This window comes from Geospiza fortis, unplaced genomic scaffold (assembly GCF_000277835.1).
Source record: "Geospiza fortis unplaced genomic scaffold, GeoFor_1.0 scaffold138, whole genome shotgun sequence".
Taxonomy (NCBI): domain Eukaryota; kingdom Metazoa; phylum Chordata; class Aves; order Passeriformes; family Thraupidae; genus Geospiza; species Geospiza fortis.
The window spans coordinates 1,639,005-1,662,521 of record NW_005054307.1 but is presented as its reverse complement, the minus strand read 5'-3'; the positions used below and the strand labels follow the sequence as shown (position 1 = coordinate 1,662,521).

General features: G+C 35.8%; 1 protein-coding gene across 1 annotated transcript in view; it reads right to left on the bottom strand.

The window, feature by feature from the left end:
- Window positions 1-23,517, bottom strand: part of AGMO (alkylglycerol monooxygenase) — a 186,580-nt gene that overhangs the window by 83,782 nt on the left and 79,281 nt on the right. Inside the window, exons 5-10 of the mRNA XM_005418617.2 lie at window positions 21,213-21,308; window positions 5,889-5,955; window positions 4,336-4,401; window positions 4,151-4,230; window positions 3,119-3,253; window positions 2,521-2,637 (exon numbers count right to left, since the gene is read on the bottom strand). Coding sequence (XP_005418674.1) covers window positions 2,521-2,637; window positions 3,119-3,253; window positions 4,151-4,230; window positions 4,336-4,401; window positions 5,889-5,955; window positions 21,213-21,308 — 561 coding nt within the window. The remainder of the gene's footprint in view (window positions 1-2,520; window positions 2,638-3,118; window positions 3,254-4,150; window positions 4,231-4,335; window positions 4,402-5,888; window positions 5,956-21,212; window positions 21,309-23,517) is intronic.

Below are 23,517 nucleotides of genomic sequence, written 5' to 3'. Positions count from 1 at the left end.
TAAAAAAAAGACACTGCAAAATGTGTTTAAGGTGCACTTCACTTTGATTTATATGATACCTGAAGTTCTGGAGCTATGAGACTTTTGCTTTGAATGTACTGCAGTTTTACACTCCTAGCACTCTCTCTGGGACTGATCCAAATCCCATTTCTTCAAGAGGCTTTGGATCAGATCTAGATGTGCAGAGCTCAGAAAGCAATTTTTATTCACTGGATGTAGTGCAGATCACTATACAGAAAACAAACACTGTATGCTCTCTCCTGTGGAAAATATATATTTGTTCTTTCCTGTTTTGCTCTTTTCATAAGTTAAATGTAGGTCATTCAGACAGAAGGTATATGGTTGCTCTTTATGGATAGAGAAATTTAACACTTCTACAGGGCGTGAGACCAAACACTGAGCAACTGTAATCACTTGAGAAATGTAATAGCTGTGTGCTGTGTCTTATGGCTGTTATGAAATGGAACTTATACCTAAAGATGAGGAAAACAGTTAGTTTTCTCCATTTATGGAGCTATGCCACAGTTATGACATAATTCATAGCCAGACAGAACGTTCCAGTTGTATCCATAGACATTTCATAACTCAGTGTAGTGGAAAACTGATATTGAAGAAAGGTTTTGTGCCAAGTAAAGTTATTCATACACAAGCTTCCTTCTCATGACAGCTTCTCCACTGTGCTGCAGAGCAATGCAGGAACTCTGCCTTGGGGCCAGCGCTTTCTACACCCACGCTGAAGGTTTATGTCCTGAGATGAGGTGCTTCCAGGCCCCTGTGCTCCCCTTATCCTTACTACCTTATTACCCTGCAGTTTTGTGCAGAGAATTTTGTAGTTGCTTTTCTACAGTAAGTTCATAAATGGAGGATCCTCAGGACATTTCCTCCATGATGGAAAGAATTTAGTGATTATCTGGGGCTTGGGTGCATTTTTCAACTTTCTTTATTACTTATTCTTAAACAGCTGCAGTTACCATCAGATAAAATAATGTGGGCCATCCATTTTTCCTTCTAGGACCAGAAAAAGGCCAAAACAATAAGGAATAAAATAGAAAAAAAAAATCAGACTCCTTAATTCTGGCTGCTAAAAGCAACAGCATAGAGTAAAAAGACCCAAAAAACCAATTTGAGTGCAAAATGAAACAAATGGAAAAAACTCAAACACAGAGTTTGATTCCTATGCATATGTAGGAATCTAGAAGTATTCTGGAAAATCTTGCAGAGGTTTTTCTCAATACAGGCACATTAGCAATCAGGTATACTGTTTGACTTGTGTATTTTGGAGGTATTTATTCATACCTTTGGCTTAATTCCCTGTCCTTATAACAGACTAAGCCTCAGATGATTTAGTAATCTCCTAATTCCCTGCAAGTGCAGCGTGACCCTTTGCAGAAGTAAACATGGCACATAGAATAACTCCATACTAATCCAAAGAATATGCCTGAGGTAGCTTTTATATTATACCAGGAATGCTACATCCTGCAGTGTCCAATGGGGCGGGCAGGGGGCAGTGACCACCGCTGGCAAAGGGTTGGAGATTGCCAAGTGAGCATGCCAGGACAAGGCTGAAGAACCCAGGGGGCCCTCTGGGTGTTTACAGCCTGCCTGTGGCAATGTGGATGACACAAACACAGCAAGAGCACTGCTCTTTAACTAAGGGCGTCTTAGAAAGGGTTTAAGAAGAAGACCAAAGGGCATTTTATCAAACTAATAGAGTTTTGTGGTGTTTCTGTACATCTTGAGAGGTTTTTGACTTATTTGTGGGAATATTATATCCATTAAATCCTGCTTCATAGCTATGAAATTTTAGCTTTAGTACATGAGGGAGAAAGATAGGAAGAAAAACAAGGAGCTTGGAAGGATGTGAAACCTTGGAAGCAGTTAATGTCTCATTTCTTTTAGGTGGACATGGCCTTGTAGTTCACCTTCACAGGCTGCCAGCTATCCACAGAGGAACCAGTCACCATGGAGATCCCATTAGGCAAGTCTGTGGTGATAAATCCATGCCTCTCCTTGCTGTGCTTCTATCAATGCTCTTGTATGTTGGAGATTGGAAGAAAAATTTGCCCTGACTTTATGCTCCTCCAACTCTGAACTAATGCTGACACCAACCTACCCATGTGAAAGCACTGCAAGGCTATTGCAATCTTCCTTCTAAAGCCTGGGCATCTAATAGTATGACCAATCTTAACATCTAAAACTCCATAGTTTCAAGCCTCATGAGGTACTAAAAGCTAAAGTAGGCATATATGTCTTTTAGGCAAATTATTTATATTAAGTAAATAACTGATATTATTATTAAAAAATGTTTACTAAACAAAATCAAATGTATATTTAATAGCATGGGGTTATATATTTAGCCATTTAGGTGAATTCTTTTACAGAAACTAGTTATCATTTTAGTACTTCAAATAAGATATGAGTTGGCTGTAGAGCTGCTGCCCAATCCTTTAATATTTAAACATGTTGTGTGTCATTGCTGTTAGCAGGAGATATTATTTCATAAGGGAAGGAATTACTTACAGTCATAGAAGCAAGAAGTTCAATGTACAAGTCCACTATTACAGCAAAATGTACAAGTGCATAGCAATTAAGATAAACTGGTACATGTGGGTTGTAGGGAACTTCTTTTCCAGTGATCTGTATAAAACAAAACAGTTACTTGCTTTCAAGAGTGACCTGCTCTGGCCTGTTGCTTCTTAATATTCTTTACACTTAAAACACAAAAGGGATGACAGCTAATTGAAGAAAGATAATTTACTGTCAAATTTATATACTAGTTTGAGACAGTTTAACTTTGTGTGTTTGTGCATTCCCACAGCTGAAAAAAAGGAGAAATTACTGTACTCCATAGAAAAAAATTTGAAAATCTCTTCAGGAAATGAATAATGAAAAAATAACTTAAAAAACACGCCTTTTCCATCAAATAAAAAGAAAAAACCCCACAGTTAAAACATTCATTTCCTTCAGTTTCTTTTCCCAATTCATCTTCCCCCATGCTTTATGACTGCTAATTTGCTAATTTAAAATAGCATGTGTAGAGTTTTTAACATTGATCCAGTAGCATTAAAAGGCCCAAGTAAATTACACACAACTGAAAGCCTGTGCATGTTCTATTTACCACTGGGATTTCCTCAGGAAGGCCAAGTCTAGGTTTGCCTGGTCCCCAGCCTGGCCCTTTGAATATGACAGAAAGCTTATTGCAGAATCCAGGTGCGGCCCAAAACGTGTTCCAAATATGAGCCAAGGGACGTAACTGAAAAAAAGGTAAGCAATTTTTCATTGTTTGCAAAATAAAGATTAATAAAACATTGCATTTTATTAATTTTTAGTTTTCAAATAAATGATTTTTCAAACTCTGTAAAGAGAATAAATTAGAAATAGATGATGACAGTTCAGAAAACCTGGCTGAAATAGGCAAAAGCAATATGAAGCCCTTGGTTAATTTGGTGAGGATTACAATGACTTCTGCTCAGAGGAAAATCTGTTTTTCCATCTGTGTCTCCTGTAATCACTCCTGAGTATTTAGTGGCATATTGTATAGCTATATTTATGCGGTATGATTTGGTTACTGGGACCTTGAAATGACACACTCTCAGTAATGAAATTACTTAGTATCTGACTGAAATGGATATAATTGCACATCCTCCCACTTTCCAGCCCTGACAGTAAAATTTCTCTTTCTTTGAGATTCCTCCTTGGTTGAACAATCATGAAAAGCAAATATGGATTCCACTGCTTCTCATGTTTTTGCAGAGAATTTTTACCTAGCTTAACTGAAACCTGAACCAATAAATCTAAGAAGCACCACACTAATTAGTTTTCTTTTTTTTTATTATATGCTTTTGTCTGTGCTTCACTATTTATTATTGAACTGCAAAACACCTCATTCAGTCCAACACCTTATATATCACTGTTTTAATTATTTGTTAATTTTACTGTTATATATTTTCATGATTACTACAAGCTCTGCATATACTCAATGCAGTGAGTAGAAATGGCTGTCTCATAATGAAGTACTGAAGAAATTGTAGATAATGTAATTGACTGGTCAGCAATGCAAGGATGGCTTCAACAGTGCCTAAGAGACGAATTTCTTTTGAATATAACTGAATGTTGAAGATATCAGAATCAGTGATAAAAACTATAGCACCTGGAGCATGATGGGATCAAATGAATTTACTGGATGTGTTAAGCCATATACAACTTTTGCATCTTCGGCCTCAAATGTTCCTGATGGAAGAAGAAAACAAAAGAATGACAAACAATCAAATTCAAAAGTATACATATTTTTTCCACACTGATTCAACATGACAGAGAACACCTTCTTTTACTTACCAAATATCCTGTCCCAGATAATGAGTGTGCCACCATAATTTTTGTCAATGCAGTAAGGATTTCTACCTATAATAAAAATCAATTATGAGACAAGTAATACGGTAAATCAGAATACTAGGAACTGAATTATGATGGAAAAATCATCATTTCCGTCACATTATAATCTAAAAATAACTTTAGAAGACAGCTAACCCACCACTCCTCATATTTCTATATATATTTCTTTTTTCCTTAATAGCCTTATTGCTCTCTTTCTGTTCAGATTCAAACTTACAAATCAAATGCATCATGTCCAAAATATCTCTGAAATTTGGAGACGAAACCAGGTCACAATATATTTATAAAAGAAAAACTTAAAAGCAAACAAAAATGAATCCATCAGTTTACACCTAAGAAAATATATATTAAATACATATAGGTGTAGTTATCTCATTAATATCTGTCAGGTGTCTCTATCCTCTATGTCACATGTCTGATCCTGCACTATTAATTTCAGTGTGAGGAAAACTGAAAAAATCCTTCTAAGTTTTCTAGGGAATATATTTGTATATAAGCAGTCCTCTCAATGTTAGGAGTGAAGAAGCATTGGTTACACATCCCTAAGTTTGTGGAGACAGTCTGGAGCAACTGTACAGCCCCTGATCAGCTCCATAATGATTTACCTTGACTCCAATTAGGATGAGAGCATTAGTTCAGATTTACAGCTGAACAAGTAAGAGCAGAGTGTCTCCCTGAGGATTACCAGTAGTTGTGCAAATTTTAAGGACTAGACACTTAGAGCACCACCACTATGGACACAGTGATTGTGAGGATACAATAAACATTAGTAACATCCTCTGCACACGTAGCTCCATTTCAGTCTGTTTCAAACTGTTCTTCCATTCCCCCATTTTTTTAAACTTACTGTCTCTGCACACTGAATGAGCTAAGGACATCTGTGAAATACACTTCTGTGTCTCAGATACATTCATGACATTTTTCAGTATGCAGTAGAGTTATTAGCACAATTTACACATGCAGTGCAGTCTTGAAGGCCTGTGAATACTGATAAAAATCAACCATTATGCACTTTTGTGAAATGAGATTTACCGATAATTCAAACGGGTGAAATCAAATTCCACTAAAATATTTAAAAGTTCTTCTAAAACCTAGCCAAGTTTTTCACATATACAGTGCTTGAATTGGGGTGCAAAAGAGTGTTGATGATTCAGTAGCCAAGAAAGGATGAGGTATTTTTCTATCACTATTCATACTTAAAAACATTGCATTTTTTTCCTCAAAGTCTTCTAACTATTTCATGTTATCCTGACTTAATTTCTCCTCATTAATTAACCTTGAACATAAAAATGTTTAAATTAAATATAAGTTCTGATTATATTTTTAAAAAAACTGTGAAATTTCTAACTGAACAGGGACCACTTCTGAAGTAGAGGTCAAAATTGAAGTCTTTCTCTAAAACTGATTTTACAGTACAATTTTACTATATTACTATTACTATACAAATAGTGGCCCTGAGGAAAAAAAAGGAATAAGAGGTTCCACTTTTATCTTACCATGATGAACTCTGTGATGACTGGGAGTATTAAGTATCCATTCCAGAGGCCCAAGTTTGGTGATAACCTTAAAAAATGTAATGTTTTAATGAACTTGAAAATACTGTATAAGACCAAGAAGAATTAAGGAAATGAAAAGAAGGAAAAGCTAAAGAAAAGATGTTTATCTTCTGGAGAACTGCATAAAAAGACAGAGGTGCAATATCTTTTTTCTGAACTATATCACTGTATTACAGTTACAAACATTTTCATCAAAAATATTAAAATACAAGTTATAAATTAAATTTCTTTTTGATCCAGAAGCTAATTTCTTTTGATCTAAAAGTGAATTGTTTTTATCTTTATTCCATGAGAATCTTTGAGAAAATTGGCAATCATGAGCTGATAATAGGATGGAATCACAGGGAAGTGATTGTCCCAGTGTACTAAGCACTGGTGAGGCTGCACCTTGAGTACTGTGTTCAGTTTTGGGCCTCTCACTTCCAGAAAGGAATTGAGGTGCTGGAGCATGTCCAGAGAAGGGCAAGGGAGATGTGGAAAGGTCTAGAAAACACGTCATGTGAGGAGTGACTGAGAGAACTGGGATTGTTTAGCCTGGAGAAAAGGAGGCTTGGAACGACTTCACTGCTCTCTAACTCCCTGAAAGGAGGTTGTAGAGAGGTGTGGGTCGTTTTCTTCTGCCATGTCCCAGATGAAAGGACAAGAGGAAATGGCTTTAAGTTTTGCCAGAGGAGGTTCACATTGGATATTAGGAAAAAAAAAAATCACAAGAAGAGTGTTTAGACATTGGAATAAATTGCTCATGGAGGTGGTGGAGTCAGTATCTCTGGAAAAGTTCCAGAGGCATCTGGATGTGGCACTTGGGGGATATGGCTTAGGGGTCATTCTGGTGATGCTGGGTTGACTGTTTGACTCTCTGGTCTTGAAGGTCACTTACAATCTTGATGATTCTGTGATTCCATACAAATTGTTTCACTCATTTTTCTTATCCCTACCCAGTGACACTGCTTGAGATTCAGTGCAACTCTATGATACCAGTTTTGCAAACACTTTATGTCTACAAATAAGTGCCATTGACCCAGAAACAAATACTCCTTCCCCCTTCAGTATATTTGACTGCTTGTTTCTTCTATCAGTAACCTTCTTTGACCCTGGCACAAATGCATTAAGACAACAAACCTGCCTGGGGAACTGATGCAAACCAAAACTGCTTTTGTTTTGTTTTTGTAAGTCAGTTTAACTAGATCAGTTCCTGATTTTGGTCCAATGTATGGTCACTGTCATGAGTTGGAGGCATGAAGAGACAGTAGATCAGCATAAATTTATCATGGAGCTACAATCTAATGCAATGACTCAACAGTACAGAAAGATAGCTTTGATCATTTTAGTACCAACCCAAAAATTACAGAAAGTATCCATTGCCAAAAGCCACCTCTAGTGTTTCAAGCTTTGTCAGAAAATGCTGACAAATTAAATTTGTGTGGGCAGGCTTTCTGCTAAATTAGGTACTCTCAGCTACTATGGAATTAGAGGAAAGTCAGCACTGACTTCCAATTTGGTGCTTTGGTTAGCTCAACAGAAGTGTGTGGACAAACAAACAAACAAACAAAAATAATAAAACAAAATAAACAATAAACTGAAAACAAACAAACAAACAAACAAACAGAAATGTTTCTGACTAATAATAGTGGAAGTATTTTCTTTGAACACAGCAAGTATTCTTTAATCCCAAACACAAATCCATCTGTCACAAATTGATGCAATCACTGGATGATCAAAAAGGACATCTATTCACAATATATTCTGAAATGGTATCTATTCACCATGTCTTATTATGGCCATAATGTCTTGCAATTAAAAGAGAGCAGGGGGCATTAAAACAGCTAAATAAAAATACTAAGACCTTAAGAAACAAATCCAAGAATCTATAATTCTTTTCCTTTTAGAGAATTTAATTAGTAAATTTATTACTCAAAAGGGGTGATCTGTAATATAATAATAGAGATAAGATAATAATGGCAAAAAAACCACAAGCAACATTTAGAGGGGCAGTCATTACTCATGAGAGCAGGTCCATTAATCAAAAAAGGATTTTCATTCCTTTAAGGTTTACAGAACAAAGCCCTGAAATACAGCACTTCCATATCTCTTTCATTTACAGTTCTGCAAGTGCAAGTAGACTTAGATTCAAAAAGCAGACTTAGGATATTCCTCAGATGCATTTAAATTGTTAAGAATCAGGTAAAGATAATAAAAGAAAAAAGTAACATTTTTTCATTTTTCCTCCTCAAAAACTGCAAAAATAATATCACCTTAATTGGTTTAAGTAGAAAATTTCTGTAATTAAAGGAGTATAGAAATACGAAAATTCTTCATCTACATAGAACTGTAATATTTGGTCCATCTTTCTTAAAATCCTGCTCACACTTGACTGGAAAAACAGAATCCCGAGACAAGTTTGTTTTGTTTCATTTAACTCAGAAGCCAAGGACAACATAAGCAGGATCAGCTCTCCCTCAAAATAAGTTCAAGTCTGAAAAGACACCTAAAGGTAAGAAACAATCCATCATTCCTGCTAGTTCCATTTTCTGCCTTTCTCAAGCAGAACATCCCACTGTTTTAAGATATGTGAGATGTGACCATTAAATTAATTTAATCTGAGACAAATGTTTTAAATTGAACTGCAGCCCAGCACCTGAGAGAGCACTGATTTATCTAATAGACCACAACTAACTTTGATCCAGTTGGTTTGAATATAATTTTAGCTCAATATTTTAACAGTTTTTGTAAAAATAAACCAAGTGTGCACTAGGAGAGCAGGGAATCAGTAAGGATTAGCAGTCTTCACCTTTATCCTACAGGTGGATTATAACAAAATGTCCTCAGAATGAATGCCTTCAGGTCTCAATATCCAGCCGGTTGAATTAAAATTTTAAAACTAAAATTCATCCTTTTTAAAGTCTACACAGTATATCCTTATGCTAAAGTAGAACTTTTTGTCTTGGGACTCTCTAAGGACCTCAGGGTAAAACTTTATATAAATTTATATGCAGAATTTTAAATAAATTTTTCTGACTAATAATAGTGGAAGTATTTTCTTTGGATAATGAAACTGCTCTCACCCTTTAAAACAGTCTTTCTTTGAGTGATGAAATTTAAAAATCTACTGAAATATCTTCTCTATGTCATAATTAGTGATTGATACCCAAGCCTCCTTTGATTAATTGTTCACGGAAGGTCACCTCCATTGCAAAGACATTTTAGCCCCACTCTGAGGAAAATATCATCTGAGACAACAATCAAACCACATGACTTTAAAGCTCAGAGGGGGTGCAAAACTCTCTACCTGATGAAGCAAAAATCTAGTATGTTGACATTAGCAATCCATAAATCAATGCTTTGTCTAAAACACATCAAAAATATTTTTTTCACCAGATAGTCAAAATAGTGCAGGGTGCTATTTCTAGAAACTTTCTTTGCCATCAGTAAGTTTACTTGTAGATATTTAGCTCATTCCTAAAAAACCAAAAAAAACTTTTGTCAGAGGAAAAACTTTGGTGCCAAAAAAAATATAAATGCATAAATGCTATAAATATAACCATATATCTTTCCAGCATACAGAAATACATCACCACTAAAAAGCTCAATTTTGAAAGCTCTTGCAGCATGTACATGTCAAACAACATAGCTCTTTTGTTTAAAATTGTTGAATTTTTCTTTATTCTGCCATCTTACCTGGGGCAAAACTCCTAGAAGCAGATTTTTCACCTAAGTAAATTGGATAGGATAGCAAGACAATTTTTACCAGATATGATTCTGACATGGTCATGTCAAGCTGACAGGAACTTACTGCAGTCATATTGAAAGAAATTAATTTTGTAATAAGTGACTCATAGCAACATTTAATGTGGTGTAGCAATAGCCCTAGTTCAAAAGAATAATCCAGAGAGAAGAAAGGCAGTGGCAGGTATCCTGCTCACCCATCTACCTTTCATCTGTCAGTCTATCCCCATTTCTGTGTCTTTATTATGTCCAGACATTTTCTTTGGAGAATGGCAAGTTTAAAGGAGCTCATAAGGATTCTTTGTACCAACAACCTGGCTTACACTGCAATTACAACCAGTCGCCAAAGCACACAGACCACTAAGTTTCAGCCATTCAGAGAAAAAAACATTTTCAGCCTGCAATATCACTGTATTCAAATCGGTTTCTTAGAGTAAAAGCTTTCATGATCACATAACAGAAAAAAAAATAAACTTTTTAAAGAACACCAAACAAATGAGATCAGATCAGCTTAGTTTTTATGCTCATAATTGGGATTTTCATTTTAAAAAATCTGCTACTCTAATTTTTGTATCTGACCTTTTTATTGGAAAGTATTCTAAAAAGTAAAAAAAAAATAGCTGAAATGTCATTGCTCCATAACCCTGCCATCAGTACTCCAAAACTTATTTCATATTACTCAGAAGAAAAAAAGGTCTGCTTGTGAATATAAAATATTCTTATTCTATGTATCATCGACTAAAGTGATCTGGGGAATACAGCAAAATAGCTACCAATACCCTAAAAGTTGAAATACTCCAACTGTTGTCCAATGACAACCTTATCTGTATTCTGACCATTATGACACTGGGGGTTTACATTTGTGTTTGTTTCCCTGGTACAGACACCTACTGATCTAAATCAACTCCTGTCTGCAATTCTTCCTTTCTCAATTAACACATCATGTGCACCTAAACTCCCATGCCAATGACCCATAGATGAACTGCAACATTCCAACAAAACTCTTTTCCTGTTTCCTTCATTTTTTAACATCCCTTGCCACAAAAATAATTTTTCACTTGTCAAAATCCTTAGAAATGGACTCAATAAACTACCTGCAAATCAAATATGTAGGCATGTCATATATATATGTTATAAAAGTTGTTCCCACAAAACATGTATTCTTCTTTCTTTCTTTTCTTTAAAAACCAATGTATTTCCTCTGCTATACTTGGGTATCACTAAACAGTAAAGCAGAATTACTGACAATAATTGAAGCAACTCCAAAAGCATTGTAATAAATAAGGCATGCTTAGAAATACTTTTCATATACTACTGAATAAAATATCATGGAATTGAAATCTTCCAATACAGATGATAGAAACTAAATGAATTTTTTTCCTACAATACTTCTTCTTATATAAAGATGTTTCCATTGTGACAGCAATCCCTTGCCTAGAGGGAAAGAACATTATGTTATATCTCTGGTGGCATGTAAGCACCTCCATCTGCGGTCTCAGAGTTTGTCAGCACCAAGGGAAATCTTTATTGCCTGGTACCTGCACCACTTCAATGTAGTTCTTGTTTAAGTAATGAGAAAAAATTGTGACATGAAATCCAAGGGAAACTTTACATCTTGTGTAACAACTCCTCCTGTCACCACTACCACATGAATCTTTACTTAGCTCTGTTTCAATGTCAGTGTTAGGAAGGAATGTCAACTGAGTAAAGCAGGCAACCTTACAGTAAAACTATTCGCATATAAAAAGTTCAGAGTTGATTTTTTTTTTCCTTGAGCATAAGGAAAGCTGTTTGTAGCACAGCATTACTTTCAATATCATGGTGTTACTGATCTGCAGGACAGAAGGGGGTAAATTCATCCCTGGAGCATCACTATGGAGTACTCTGAACTTAACTTTGGGCTTTCTGTTAGACTAGTTGGTAGTAAAACATATATTACAAGTCATTTCCTCATCAAAATCAAGGTAAGATTCTTATTCCTGGCATATAAATCTGTATTTCAGACAGTCTGGTGGGGAAATTTTAAAATATGACCTTAATTACATTCCCCAGTAGAGCTGCTGTGTTAATTCAGGACAACACACCCATGTATTTATACAGATGGCTCTGGTGACCAGATTTGCCATGTAAAATCTCTACAGGGAAGCTGAGGAAAGGCAGAACTCCTGGGATAAGTGCTCGTCTGCCAGTTTCACACTTTGAAATCCTTGGCAAACTCTGATTTATACACCGCCAACTGTTTTCCTATCTGATTAGGCAGTTTTCTACTCTAGTAAGCATGTAAAATGGATATAGCTGAATTTCCACACTGAGGAGTGAAAAAACAATATTCATAGTTTAGAAATAAAACAAGTGAGAGGAATCAGGCATGTTGGGATCATAAAGAGTTTCATAGAGGGTGAATTTCTGATAAATCTGGATTGTAGGAATGGGAGGTGAAAGCCTAGTTTTAATGGACAGTCTGATTTAGGGCATATTTATATAATAAACACACAGACTTAAGAAATGTGTCTATAATAAATTATCTTGAAGGCAGGCTGTTGTCACTTTCCATTGTTTTACACTTCAACAAGGAGGTAAGGTTTGAATCAAATTGGCATCTTACATGAATATTAAATTAACTGTTTCAACAATTGGATGCAACCTTTTTGTTTTCTCTATAGGTCTAATTAAGCCTTGTGGGAAAGGTGAGCACACAGAGGAGATTTCAATCAATTTTTCCGCTAAAAATGAAAAAACTTACAGGAACTGATTGGTTTAATTGCAGCATTACAAATAGCAGAGCATGGAGCAAATCACACTTTCAGTCATACATCAAATTAAGCATTTTAAACAAACTCCAGGAGAAAAATTGCTATACAATTTTAGTATTTTTCAGCAGCCTGACAAATACATTCTGGCAATTGCAGGAAAAAAACCCAAAAGTCATAAATCAGTATGCCAGCCCTGAAATAAACTAAAATATAGCCAAGTGAGGCTTTTCATCTTCCTTTCTAAACAGATAAAAAAAACACTCAGCAGCCTATACTTTGTGATTTTAACAAAGAAGTGTCTTTCAAATTTTCTGTTGGCTTTGAAGCTATAAGTAAATAGATTCTCAATGAGTACAAGCCATGAGAAAAACTCAAGAGCATTATGTGTAATATGTTAAGATGGAAAAAGAGGGGTTTTTTTAAACAAAGATCAGAATCTCTAACATTATTCATGTGATATCAATTCATTATTACATTAAATTTATTTGGTAAATGAGTTGTTTAGATTATTTCTCCAGGATGCAGAATGTACTGAACTGTGTTACATCTCTAAGTAGCTCACTTCACTTTTATCTTGCTAATTCTCCAGGGACCTAATAGACAGAAGTGACCTAAATAAAATTCTTTAAGTACAATCTTTAGTTTTAGGGTTTCTGCGGACAGATTAGCAATAGTCAGGCCCACTGTTGCTGAAGTGAACATTTCACAGCTGTTGCCTGCAAGAAGTCTTTGGTGAAAGGAACAGAAGCCAACACTCAAACTCTAGGACTTAACTACTAGCATCCAAATTGCAGTCACTGATTATGTTCTTGTCCTATAAACTTTTTATTTCTGGCCTCAATATCGACTCAGCTTCAACAGGGAGGATTCTTCTGTCTGGATTCCTGCCCATCAAATGCAAACCACCAATATACCCCTAATTATCATGCAACAGCCACTTTTGAATGAAAAAGATCATGGCTCCTGTGCTGCATATTGTATTCAGAGCTATTGGGTGCACAGCAGTATTAAAATAGGAAGCCACACAGAGTTAAAATAGGAGGCTCATCCTGACACTACTAAAGCAGAGCATTGGCATTCTGAATCATCACTGAGCTTTTTTGTGCCCAGGAAGGAACTCCAAACTTCATCCTGTTGTTTTTCCTGATTACACTGTGTTCAAGCACAACGTACACTTAGCAGGACAGGAACAGTGTGCTCTCTTATGAATGTTTTATTTTCTCTCTCTTTTGTTATTCTTTTTATTTAAAACAAAAAGTAGAGTTATATGCCTTATATATCTAGAAAGAAAATACTTTTCTCCCCTCATGGGGCAAGTGAAACATGGAAAACTGGAACTTATTTTACAGTTATTGCAAGTATTTGTGTTTAATGATAGTGTTGTCAGCTTTGCCCTTTTCTGTGTTCTGGCAAGTGCAATGATGACAAGACTTTGATCCTACAGGTTGGTCAGAAAATCTAATAAGCCCTTTTGGCAGACAGGCTGGATTGAAGCAGTGAGATCTCTTTGTTTCTTGGAATCATGCTTAAGTTTTGATGTCTGTATTGCATATATAGCCTAGCTGGACCTACAAAGTCACTGTCTGCATTAAAGAAAGTATGTTTACCTTCCTGGTGTTTTTTGAATTTGTTTTCTTTCACTCCAGAGTAAAAATGTGATTTGAGAATTTGCAGCAGACAAATAATGAATTTATGAGTGATAAAAGCATCAGCTATCAGGAATGGGGCAAGAACTTTCTTTTGTAAACCAGAGTTTGGTTCTTTATGCAAATCAACAAACAGTTCTTTTCCTATTGTTTTTAAAATAATTTATTGGATCTTTGTTACAGTAAGACAGTATGCAATAGGCTGTGGATGATATCACCTGTTTCTAGGAATTCCAGTTAAATCATCATGTCATTGAATATTCACTGACACAATCTTGAACATCAGACTAGGAGAATGGCTGTAATCACCTCTAATTACCTTCATCCCTTTGATCACTTTTAGCAAAAGTCTTCTGAATGGTAAGTTTCTGATTCCTTGTAACCTGACAGGGACAGATGTGCGTGTTTCTAATTTAAATGAAAGGGAACATCAGACAGAGCTGTGTCTATTTTTGTCTAACATGGCCAAATTAAAGGAAAGAAATTCATTATTTCATTAAATGAAGCAATATACTAGAATGAAAAAATAAAGGTTTTCTTGGCATATGTTTTTTGAATTCAAAGTGACCTTCTAGAATCAAATTCAAGAGCTACTGCAGTTTCACAATTCTGCTTAATACATTGGATTATTACTGATTTTACCTTTTACAGATGTACAGATGATACTTTCAAGATTAAGAAAAAATAAATTAAAAAAAAAACCAAAAAAAAACAAAAAGAAAAAGAAAAAACAACCAACAAACACAAACCAAAACACTAGCAGCAAAACAAAAGCAAAATGATATTTCTTATCATGGCCAGAAGATCAGATCAGTCCACCATACTCTATTTCCAATGTGATCGATTCAATACCACCTGTTTGCCATAATTTCGCAAACACTTTCATGTGTTAAATTTGACTCATATCTTACTGACCTTATAGGAAATATTCACAGTCCAGTAAACTAGTAATGAGTAAATAGACATACTTTGTAAATATATTACTATATAAACAATAAGTATATGACTTTGTAAACCAGGCCCAGAGATAGTTTCCCTCCCAACAAAACATCTCCTTTTTTATCTGCAAACTATTGAATACTTTTGCTCTTTACCAAAACCTTCCTTCAACTCCACAAATCAACCCCAAGAATAAAACTATTCTCTTTCCAATACAAACACTAAAACATGTAACACCCAAATAAGTTTTGTAATAGTCAAATAAGTTTTGTTAAAATGCTTTTTAAATTCAAAGTCTCATTTCTTGATAAAATCTATGCTTCTGTTTTGACAACTGGATTAAAAAACTACTGCAAGTACTTGAAATAGATGGAATAGACTTTGTAACATTTTTTTTTCACTCCTGAAATCCCTTCTTGCTTATTTAAATTAGACTATGGCACACAACGCAGAGAAAATAGGTCCAAGAAAATTGAAAAAAAAAGTTTGTGAAGAAATAGACCAATCTCAATTGTTAGGACCTGGAAACTAATAACTGAATATTTTGTCTATTGTTTCATACTGTCACTTATTTATCACAGTGTCCTGATTATGACTCTTTCACCCAATTCTTTCACCATCCAATAGACTTTTGTCTCAAACAGCTTCTGCTTGAAAAGACAAGTAAGTCCTCTTGAGTTTCAAGAAGAGCTTTTGCTACTGATATGATGGTAATCACAGGTGTACTGCTACTTAGAAGAACTTAGGTATATTTTTTTATGTATGCTTTTTACCTATTTTCCTTTATTTTACCTGGTTCCTCTGCTTGTTTAATTTCCTCATTGGAAAATAAAGTCAAAACAAAACAGGTTGTTTTTTTTTTCCTGAATCTGGCCATCTTCCTAGGTATGATCTGCTTGATGCAAGAATTTAAGGACTGGGCCACAAGAGCCGACTTGAACTCAGGGAGCCCAGATGAGCTGTGCAGGGCATGGAAGCAGGAAGAATTCCCAATTTCTCTCTTCCAAAGCTTTTCCTTAAAGAAAACTGAGCAGAAGTCAAAGGTAAAACAAGACTTAGACAAAAACCTAGACCAGTACACAATGTGCACACATAAGTGAAAAATATCCTTCTGATAAATACTGTACACTTCCTCAGCAAGTTTCAGTTTTACTAATAGGTGTTTTCTGATAACACTAATTGTATTAGTGTTATCAGAGAGCAGTTTTATGCCTCTCTTTCCAGTCTGCATGAGGTGTTGCTAAAATTATTCCCATTCTTCACCTGTTTTCACCCATGTTACTTCTGTTAATAGTTGTGGCTCACCTTTTTCTGCTCCCAGAGCTGGATGAAGTAGAAAGCCTTAAACAAGAGATGCCTTAAAAAACCTGACTTCTGTGAGTATGCTAAAGGGCAGATCATATTCTCTCCTTAAATTAGAAAATTAAACAGAAACCAATACATGTCAAAGATCAAATAGGCAAGGAATAATCTGCTGCTGCAATTATTACCATCAGGGACTGGATCAGTTGATACTTTCTAAATACAGTTTGACATCTCATAAAAATTACAGCTAAACCAACAGAAACTAATTTCTGTTTTTCACAGGTGTCTATCAGGTTATAAACACACCTAACTTATTGGTTGTAATAAATGCATAGTGGAAGGATATAGTTTAATATAAGCCATAGACCTTCTGAATCACCTGCGAAAATAAACCGAAATGGAGTATTTCTGTCTGTCAGTAACAGTCCTGAAACATTCTGTGGCTTTTGAAAAATTAGTTTTAGTGCCCTTTGACTAAAGTTGGTTTTTTGTTTTTTTTTTACTTCCCTTATGATCTAGATGAGAATGGTCTGTCTGGTCACAGAAGCATTTCTCCCAGACTATTTAAGAGTAGATCTGAGCCATTCAATTGACCTGAACATTACCGGATAGAACAAAAAATTCTTTTTATTTTTTAATTTATTGAGATCACAGAACCATAGAATCATTTAGATTGGAAAAGAGCTTTAAGATCATCAAGTCCAATACTTAACCCATCACTGTCAAATGTTTTCCTCAGGGGTCTTCTTGGGTTGACTTTTTTTTCCTTCATTTTTCATTTAAATTAATTACTAGGAGTTTATTTCAATGCTTTGGTGCTACTTAGAGATTTATTTTGAATCCTTGACAAAATCCTGTGATAACTTCAGATTGCCATGTACATGTTGCAATATTCAGAGAATCATTAAGGTTGGAAAAGACCTACTACACCATCAACTCCTACTCTTGACTAAACACCACCACATCACTTAACAATTGCACTTAGTGTCATGTCCAGTCATTTCTTGAACACTTCCAGGGATGATAACTCTATCACTTCCCTGGAAGCCCATTCCAATGCTTAACCACACTTTCAACTAATAAATTTTTCATGATGTTCAACCCAAACCTCCTCTAGCACAGCTGGAGGCCATTTTCCCCACTGGCTCTGCCACTGGTTGCCCTGGAGAAGAAAACGGCTCCCACGTGGATGCAGCTTCCTTTCAGGCAGCTGTAGAGAGGATAAGGCCCCCCTGAGCCCCCTCTTCTCCAGGTTAAACACCCCCAGATCCTTCAGTCACTCTCACAAGATTTGTGCACCAGACCCTTCACCAGTTCCACTGTCCTTCTCTGGACAGGCTCCAGCACCTCAAGGTCTTGTGGTGAGGGGCCCAGAACTGGACACAGGATTCAAGATGTGGCCTCACCAATGCAGAGTACAGGGTGGCAATCCCTGCCCTGGTCCTGCTGGCCCCACCATTACTGATCCAGGCCAGGATGCCATTGGCCTTCTTGACTACCTGGGCACACACACTGGCTCATGTTCAGCTGCTGTCAACCAGCATCCCCATATTCTTCTATGCTTGGCTGCTTTCCAGCTACTCTTGCCCCTGCCTGTAGCCCTGCATGGGGTGGTTGTGATCAAAATGCAAGACCTGGCACTTGGCTTCAAATCTCATATCTCTGGCCTTGGCCCATTGATCCAGGATGCAGTGAAAAAAATAGTTGAACATAAATGCATGACATAAGTCAAAGTTGTATTTTCAGTCTAGCATACACAACTTTATTAATTTCAGCCATGCCTTTCCTATATCAATAGTCCATTCTAATAATAAACAATAGTAAAAGAATCCAGCGCCAGAAAAATAGTACAATTTTAATATAAAATTTATAGAGCTTAAAATGCTGTATTATTCTAGATAAAATTACAAAAACTAATGTATACCAAGCATGTAGGAAATACAGAAGTCTAAATGAGGTAGAACAAATGTGTACTTTTGATCTTTATGATACTGTAGTCACAGAATATATGAGTCGCTTGAGTTAAAATAAAATAGACCATGTCTGATCTGTTGGTAGTAAAGCTGGACAAAAACTGACATAACAAATAATGAGACAGGTCAAAGTTATAACACAGGAAACATCTCTTAATATTTTTTAAAGCAACACTGGACACATGTAAAATTTAAGTATAGAAAAATAGCAGGGATTGTATTTGGCTATAAGCTTTTGCTCTAGGCTGAAACATGGCATAGAAAGTTTCAGAAGAGCATGATCATTCTTTTATAATTACCGAATTCAATCTATATTTCTCTCAAAACAAAACATCTTCCCTCCGACGCTTTTTCATGTACTTAAAATCTTTCCTATTAATTATATACACCATCTTTTCTTCTATAAAAGAAAAAAATTAGGCATGTACTTTCCTTTTCAGTCCTGTATAAAAAAACAAACAAACCACCATCTACTAAGGAAGAGAGATTTTTTCCCTCCCTCAATCTTACTAGATTTTATTTTTTTTAAAGTGAAAGACGTGCAATCAAAAGTCGTGAAGTGACAATTTCCAAACATCTGTGACTAGCTAATGTGGGCCAAAACTGTATCAGGAATTTGATACTGATGAAAAGCAATAGAAATCTGGGGGGGGGGAATGCTTCTTCATTTTACAAGCAAATGATTACATTACTGTACGATTATATTGGCAGAATGGAAATAATGAGGTGTATCTCCCCTAGACCCCTAATGACATGTAACAGCACCCTCCACGGACTCCCAGAGCTGCTGGGGGATGATAAATATCTGCTCTCAGAGCAAGGGCTAGCAGCACTTGCTGAGACAGGATGCTGTTTGCTACAGAACCCCAGGCTACAAACTCTGAACAAACTCTGTACATTAGTAAAATGGCAGAAACAGAGACTTGAAGAAAGGATTTTCATATTAATAAAATCTTTATCAGAAAATTAGGATCATTAATATTCAGAAAAGGACTATTAGGAAAAAAAGAGCAGCAATAGCTTTAAATAGTTAAATTGTGATAGCTATTGCAAAGAAAACCCAATATAATGGTGAAGCATCATATTAATTTCACCAAAAATATAGGGTAGCATAAGCTTGAATGGTTGATACCATTTCCCTTCCTTTCCTTACTTTTTTCTGTCAATGCCTTGCCCTTGAGAGCAGGAAATCTGCTAATACGTGGTGTAACCCTATTTCTATTTCGACATAATTTTTGACCTTAGAGCATGACTCCAACATATTTCAACCGATTTCAGCTGTGCTATAAAATCAACAATATCAACATTAAGAATAACTTCCCTTGTAAGCAAAGTTCTATGAGTGGATCAACTGGATTAATACAAAAGATCCATTGTTTTTCCAGCAGCACAATAATTTAATAGTAAGGAGTGCTTATCTTTTCATTGAGACTGAAATTCATTCTTGTTTAGACTAGTGTCTAAACTTGGCACATTGCACATATGCTATGGAAATTCCTTTTAAGCCCTATGAAGGATTTAGCACTTTAGAGGGATGTAGGCAATTCATAAGCCTCTGAAACTCACTTTAGAAACTAGACGCGCACTGTGGCACCAGTTCTGAGATTCATTGAGTTACTGCTACCCAGCAGAATGTTAGAAACCTCTCGGCCAAGGAAGAGATGGCACCAAGCACCAGAGAAGACACAGATGAGGCATATCATAATTTTTTAGTGGCAAAGTACACTAAAACTAATTTGTAGAACCTAAAGCATGGTCAAAGAAACTTTGCTACCATATGAGGCCTAGTATTCATTTGGTATAGTTTTAAAGACTGCTTGAATTTTTTCAAAATATTTTAAAAAGCTTAAATGTGTATTGCTTCAGTTTATGCCACTTCTGGTGTTGTGTGTGACATTTTATCTAAGCCTTTCCTATTCGCATGGTGTTTTAGATCATGAGACATATGTTAAGGATTTCAGAAATGTGTCCAACAGAAACAAAATGTCAACAATCAAAGTTTGCTATTGGTCCACTATAAGTACCTCACTTTTAATTTTTTAAGTCTTTTTTTAATGAAACACACAGAAAATTTTTTTTTAAATCTGCAATTTAAACAACATAAACACCTAAAATATCAGACGAAGAAAATAAAATTCGCTAAGGACTGTCCTATATATTGCATCATGAAATCAGAGAGGAAAAGGCATCTGTCTGGGCAGAATAAACAAAGGAGTAAGTGTCATAGAAATAATAAGCCCACAGCCCACCTGGGGCTACTGAGAAATATGCTACTGACTTATAACATAAAGTACCTTTAAATACCTCTATTATAATGTAAGGAAGAAGGCAAAGGCCATTGAACTACCTGAGAAGTGTGGGAAACATCTTGCTAATTACAGTGTGTTATTAACCATGCATGTATGTAAACTAGATATGGTCTATGCATTCACAAAACAGAAATGAAGCGGTGTAGTCATAAACAAATAGCCATCAGATAATCATAGAGCATTCTTCATCTGAGAATTTCTTGCATTAAGAAAGAAACAACATAATAATTTAGTTGCAACTCTAAATGATCTTTAAGAAGCACCGACTTTTGCGTATTTTTCCCTAAAATATTGATCCTAGAAATGAAATCAGCTTCAGTATCTGCCAAAAATGTTTAATAAGCTGCAAGATAGGAAAATACAGTATTAAAATAGCAAAAAGTTTTGATTCCTTACAGTTACTTTTTTTTTTCTAAATCTAATTGGGACCAACTGGCCTCATTGCTTCTCATAAATTTAGCAATATATATTCAGAAAAAGGAATAAAAATGAACAGATGTTTCTCCTTAAAGAAGTCAGACAAAGATTTTTCTTACACAATAAATCAGCTGCTAGTGGATTTCCAAGACACTGCTCCAGGCTAACCGTTTAGGTATGGCTTAAAAACCTGGTTTACCTCTGTATGTATCCAAAACTGGTAAAGCAGATTAAACTGTAAATGAACAGCAAACACCGAAGGGGGAATGAAAAGAGCCATGGGCAAGTTGAATATCTGAAAAATGAGAAAGAAAACATACATTAGATATCTAATTCTAAACTCATGATAATATAATGAAGTACGATCAGCAGCTCAAAGCACTGCACAATATACTTGCTTCTTCTAATACATCCATAATGCAGACATTACATAGTGTACATAGATAGTGATTATTATGTTACCACTTGATGTGCTATAGCAAATGAGACACAAATTGATCCAAAACAAATTTCTCACAAGCCAAACTGAGCAAGCAGAAAATCCAACATAAGAATTCATAAATTCTGGTATTAGATGTTTATGCTGTGTATTATATGGAGCAGACAGCAACATAGCCTTGACATTAAGGGTTGCCCTATAGAGAAGAATTATCACAGATTAAGCAAGGTGCTAATTTATAACACTATAACTGCTTACTTGGGAAATTCACAATTAATTGTTTAACTGGCTGAGCAACAGAATAAAACTTCTAAGACCTTCATATGTTAAAAGTCAGTCATTTTTCTTCAGAAAAAGGATGATCTTGAAAGATTTTATCTTTTTATTTTCCCTTTTACCTGACATTGTGTTATATCACCTGCATTGAAAAGTTAATACTTCTCTAAAATACAGGGATTTTTCCTAAACTAAACAGTAGCAGAGGTATCTTCAAAACTTTAAATCTCTTTAGCACTCAGGGAATATCTGTTTGGCCAACAAGAGCTCCCTGTGAAGCACAGGAAAATTAGAAAAATATACTTCAAAATTAGTACTGTCCTTTTCACAAAAACATCAAATCTTTTAACATCCAAGAAGGCAGTCCAATGGCCATGACAGGCCTCCTGGACCAGGAATTCCTTTACTGTAGGTCTGGATATAGCATGTAAAACCAGGATTCTCTCAGTTTTAGCCAACAGGGCTGCCCAATAGATTAGAAGTCACACTGAGGCTGTGAAGCAGCTGCACTTCCACCCCAGTGATGTGACTGATGCTCTCCAGAAAGTCACCACAGACATATGTCACTGTGACAAACCAATGGAGGACTAGGACCTTGCAATATCAGCTTTGTCTGCTGGCTTCAACACCAGACAATGTCTGAAACACCAGGACAAAATCCTGAAGCCATTGCAGTATCACCTGGCAGGGCTGCGACAGCTGGGATTTCAAAATCTACATTTAAAGGCTTCATGGATCACAACTGCCCCACAAATTACCTATGGGGCGTTTCTCTTTCTGTCTTGGAAGCTACTTTCCAAGAAGTAAAGGAATTAAAAGGTAATAGAGGGGGACTAAGTTTCTGTCTAATGGCATGATAACAGCAGGATTTTTTAAAAAAAGGAATGGAGAGGAAATTGATTAAAAAAACCCCAAAACCAAACCAGATGGTTTTCAGATTGTTCATGGAAGTGGTTACAGGATTGAAAGCAGGGTTAAAAAATTATATGCTTTTTCCCTAAAAGTATCAGAAGCAATTTGGTGGTATTTACAGATGACTCAAAGGGGAAAGAAGGATCATCTTCATATTTATTTCCTAACTTACTTTACACAAGAGTACTAGGATTTCCCTGCTAAGTAGTGGGATGAAGGAAATTTTATATAAATCTGTAGGTAAATTTGAAACTGTCAAAAGAGAATGCTTTACTAACTGCCTCACATTTTCTTGCAGTGTAAGCTTTATTTTGCACAGAAAGGATTTTAAAGATCATTTACAGAAGTGGAACTCATAGGGAGAAATGAAAACTTCTCCCATACCAAGATTTGACTTTTCCTATTTGTGGTTCCACTGAAACAAGAAGAGCAATCTCAGGAAAAAAAAATCATTAAACAGCTCTTTACTGGAAATGCCAATTCACCAAATCAAAAGATTTCATGGCAACGTACCAGCTTTAACAAATTTGTATAGGGAAAGCTTTCTTGGCTTCAGAATGGAATTTCTGGTCAAAACTATAAGAAAACTTTTATCACCCTGACAGATCTTTTCTCACTTGGGAATTCAGCAGCAGAGATTGGGAAAGTGCTACAATAGCTGATGGGAAAAGCACCCAGAGAGGAGGTGCAGAGACATTTGCATCTGGGGCTGCTGCACTGCAGCTGTTGGCCCCCACGCCAAAGGCATTGCCCCTCTGAAAGGACCATTGCCCACTCTCCCATGTGGGCATCTCTTCCTTTTTCCTCCCATTTGTAAGTAAAAGTTTGTAACCACTTCCACTACAGAAAGGGAGTGCATTGAAACTCCTGAGGTTTA